Source organism: Xiphias gladius, chromosome 1, assembly GCF_016859285.1.
Source record: "Xiphias gladius isolate SHS-SW01 ecotype Sanya breed wild chromosome 1, ASM1685928v1, whole genome shotgun sequence".
In the NCBI taxonomy this organism is placed as follows: domain Eukaryota; kingdom Metazoa; phylum Chordata; class Actinopteri; order Istiophoriformes; family Xiphiidae; genus Xiphias; species Xiphias gladius.
This window is the reverse complement of record NC_053400.1, coordinates 4047878-4050500: the sequence shown is the minus strand read 5'-3', so window position 1 is coordinate 4050500 and position 2623 is coordinate 4047878. Positions and strand designations below refer to the sequence as shown.

The 2623-nt window shown below is 41.1% G+C and overlaps 1 protein-coding gene across 1 annotated transcript in view; it reads right to left on the bottom strand.

Moving 5' to 3' along the window:
• Nucleotides 1-1658, bottom strand: part of LOC120789656 (intestinal mucin-like protein) — a 22483-nt gene extending 20825 nt beyond the window's left edge. The window contains exon 1 of the mRNA XM_040126511.1: nucleotides 1509-1658. Within this exon, the coding sequence (XP_039982445.1) occupies nucleotides 1509-1658 (150 nt within the window). The remainder of the gene's footprint in view (nucleotides 1-1508) is intronic.
• Between the last annotated feature and the right edge of the window lie 965 nt (nucleotides 1659-2623).

Below are 2623 nucleotides of genomic sequence, written 5' to 3'. Positions count from 1 at the left end.
ATATTAGTATATATATACTATAATATAATATATATATATTATACCTATATGAAAAGTGCCATGGCATAACTTCTATTATGATTTGGTGGTATATAGATAAAACTGAATTGAATTTAATTAAATTGAAGTGGTTTCGAATCGTTTTGATGGTTTAAAACCAACATTTTCCCACACAACCATAGTGTGTGTGTGTGTGTGTGTGTGTGTGTGTGTGTGTGTGTGTGTAAGTAGAGCAGTGTACTTACAGTTCACATCGTAGCTGCACAATTTTCCGGAAGTTGTACAGGAGCTTTGAAATAGAAGGAAATTGTCATTTCATTGTTCTGCGGCATTTTATGGAAAAATTTAAATTTTCAGGTCAAAATAACAAATCAAACCATAAGATTTCATTGCCATCTCTGTAATTAGCCCAGATATAACAGCCATTTTCCATGCTAGGAGCATGTAAAACAAATCACGAGCAGAAAATTACTGACATTCAACTGACACACCAAATACTACTCTGATATGGAGGCGAATTCAGTACTGTATGATCACTTGTACATAACTCTAGTTACACAAGTACACCAAATGTACTGAAAGCCAGTCACTGCAAGATTTTTATTGAGTCAATCAGTTTAGCAATACCTAGCTTAGTAAAGGGACGAATGCCGTGCCTTCTCTCGGTCCCAATAGTATGGTGTTTACATGTGTGTCTTTGTCTACATTTTCTTATGGGGGGAAGGTGTTGCTGGTGGCGTGAAAGGAAACGGAAGCAGAGGAAGCACGGAGGTATCTTTTCTAGGCTAGTGCTTGTCTGTCTACATCAATGATGCTTGGTGTTGTTACGCTGGTCTTTATGATTGTCAAGTGCCAGACTTTTTTTCTGTCGAGGGAATTTACAGCCATTCTGTTGGTAGCTGTATACATACCTCCAAGCTTCAATAACAATGACAGAAATGAGGCATTCAGTGAACTGTACTACACCATCAGTGAACAATGGACAGCCTAGCCAGCCAGATTTTTCAATCTTGCTTTTTCAACTGTGCTGACCTAAAATCAATATTACCAAAACTACACCAGCATGCTGATTATCCAACAAGGGGAAATAAGACACTGGACCTTGTCTACACTAACCGCAATGGAGCACACAATGCTGTCCCCTCCCCCACCTCGGCCTCTCTGACCTCGTCACTGTAATGCTTAAGCCAGCATACAGACCACGGGTGGGAGTCACTAAACTGATTCAGAAATAGATGTGTGTGTGGCCTGAGGGTGCCACCTCTGCAGTCTAGGACTGCTCTGATACCACTGACTGGGCCATGTTAAAGCAAGCAGCAACATACAACCAACACACTCATATACAGGAGTACACTGAGACTGTGGCACTGTGACTGTTGCTAAGATCAACACGACTGGGGGTTAAACAAAAGCTATGGCTGACACAGGAGGTTCACAGACAGCTGAGGATTGGGAACACTACTTTCATAGCTGGTAAAGCAGCTGAACTGAGAACAGCCAGAACCAACCTGTCCTGTGGCATCAGGAAAGCCAGGCCCCTGTACACCAAAAAGATAACCCGTCATATCAAAGACAGCAGAGACACACAGAGCCTGTGGCAGGGGATCCAGACCATCCCCGGATACAAACCCTCCACCACAGGCCTCTGACGGTGACATCTCTGCTGAACCGGCTCAACGACTACACTTTGCACGTTTTGAAGCAATGAACCACACATCTGCACAGAAGACACCTCCCCCTCTCAATGAAAAGGTTCTGTGCCTTTCCTCAGACAGCACGAAGAAATCACTCTCCATTATTAACACCTGCAAGGCTGCCGGTCTGGACAGCATACTTGGCCTTGTGTTAAAAGACCATGCAGAAGAGCTCAAGGATGTCCTCATGGACTTCTGTAAAACCTCCTTATATACACTTTCATAAAGTCATAAAGGTTTTTTTTTCACAATGCAAATGATTTTCTGGTCATCCACAAGACTTGTGCTCCTCAGTCTACCAGGTCATTTGCCATTTTCTAGTTTTCATGTGCTTGCCTACTTTCGTAGAATTTACCCACCTGCGGATTTTGGCAAACTAGCTACCTTTGATATCTCTATGATAGATATTTGCTTTTTGTTAAACCTCATTATTATCTTCACTTGCATGGTCACCAATTCACTCCTCATAGTGAAAGACAAATCTACCTCAGTCTAAATGGCAACTGTCAACTCTTAGTCAACTCTGAGCCACGTGTGAGTTCTTTTGTGCATCAGGTAATGTTGAAACGACACACAAGAAAAATTTAGAAACCTAGTGTCCAGCTACTTGAACCCTTACAATTGGGGTACTCTGTGTTTAAAGGGCAATATCTCACACACAGAACTTTCTATATTCTATTCAAATTAAAGCTGAGACTTGACACTTTAATTTTAATTTAGTATCTGTTATGTTATTTCAAATTTGACTGTATTAAATAGCTATGGCCATCATACAGTAGCAAATTGGGAGAGGGGTTGTGTGTAATTTACACCGGTGGTACAGCAACTTTAACTTCATAATAATTTAATGCTTCTGATGTGGCATTGTGATCTTACAGTATCCATATTAACCTAGATGCGTTTTTACACAGCAAACACATAAGGTGTTA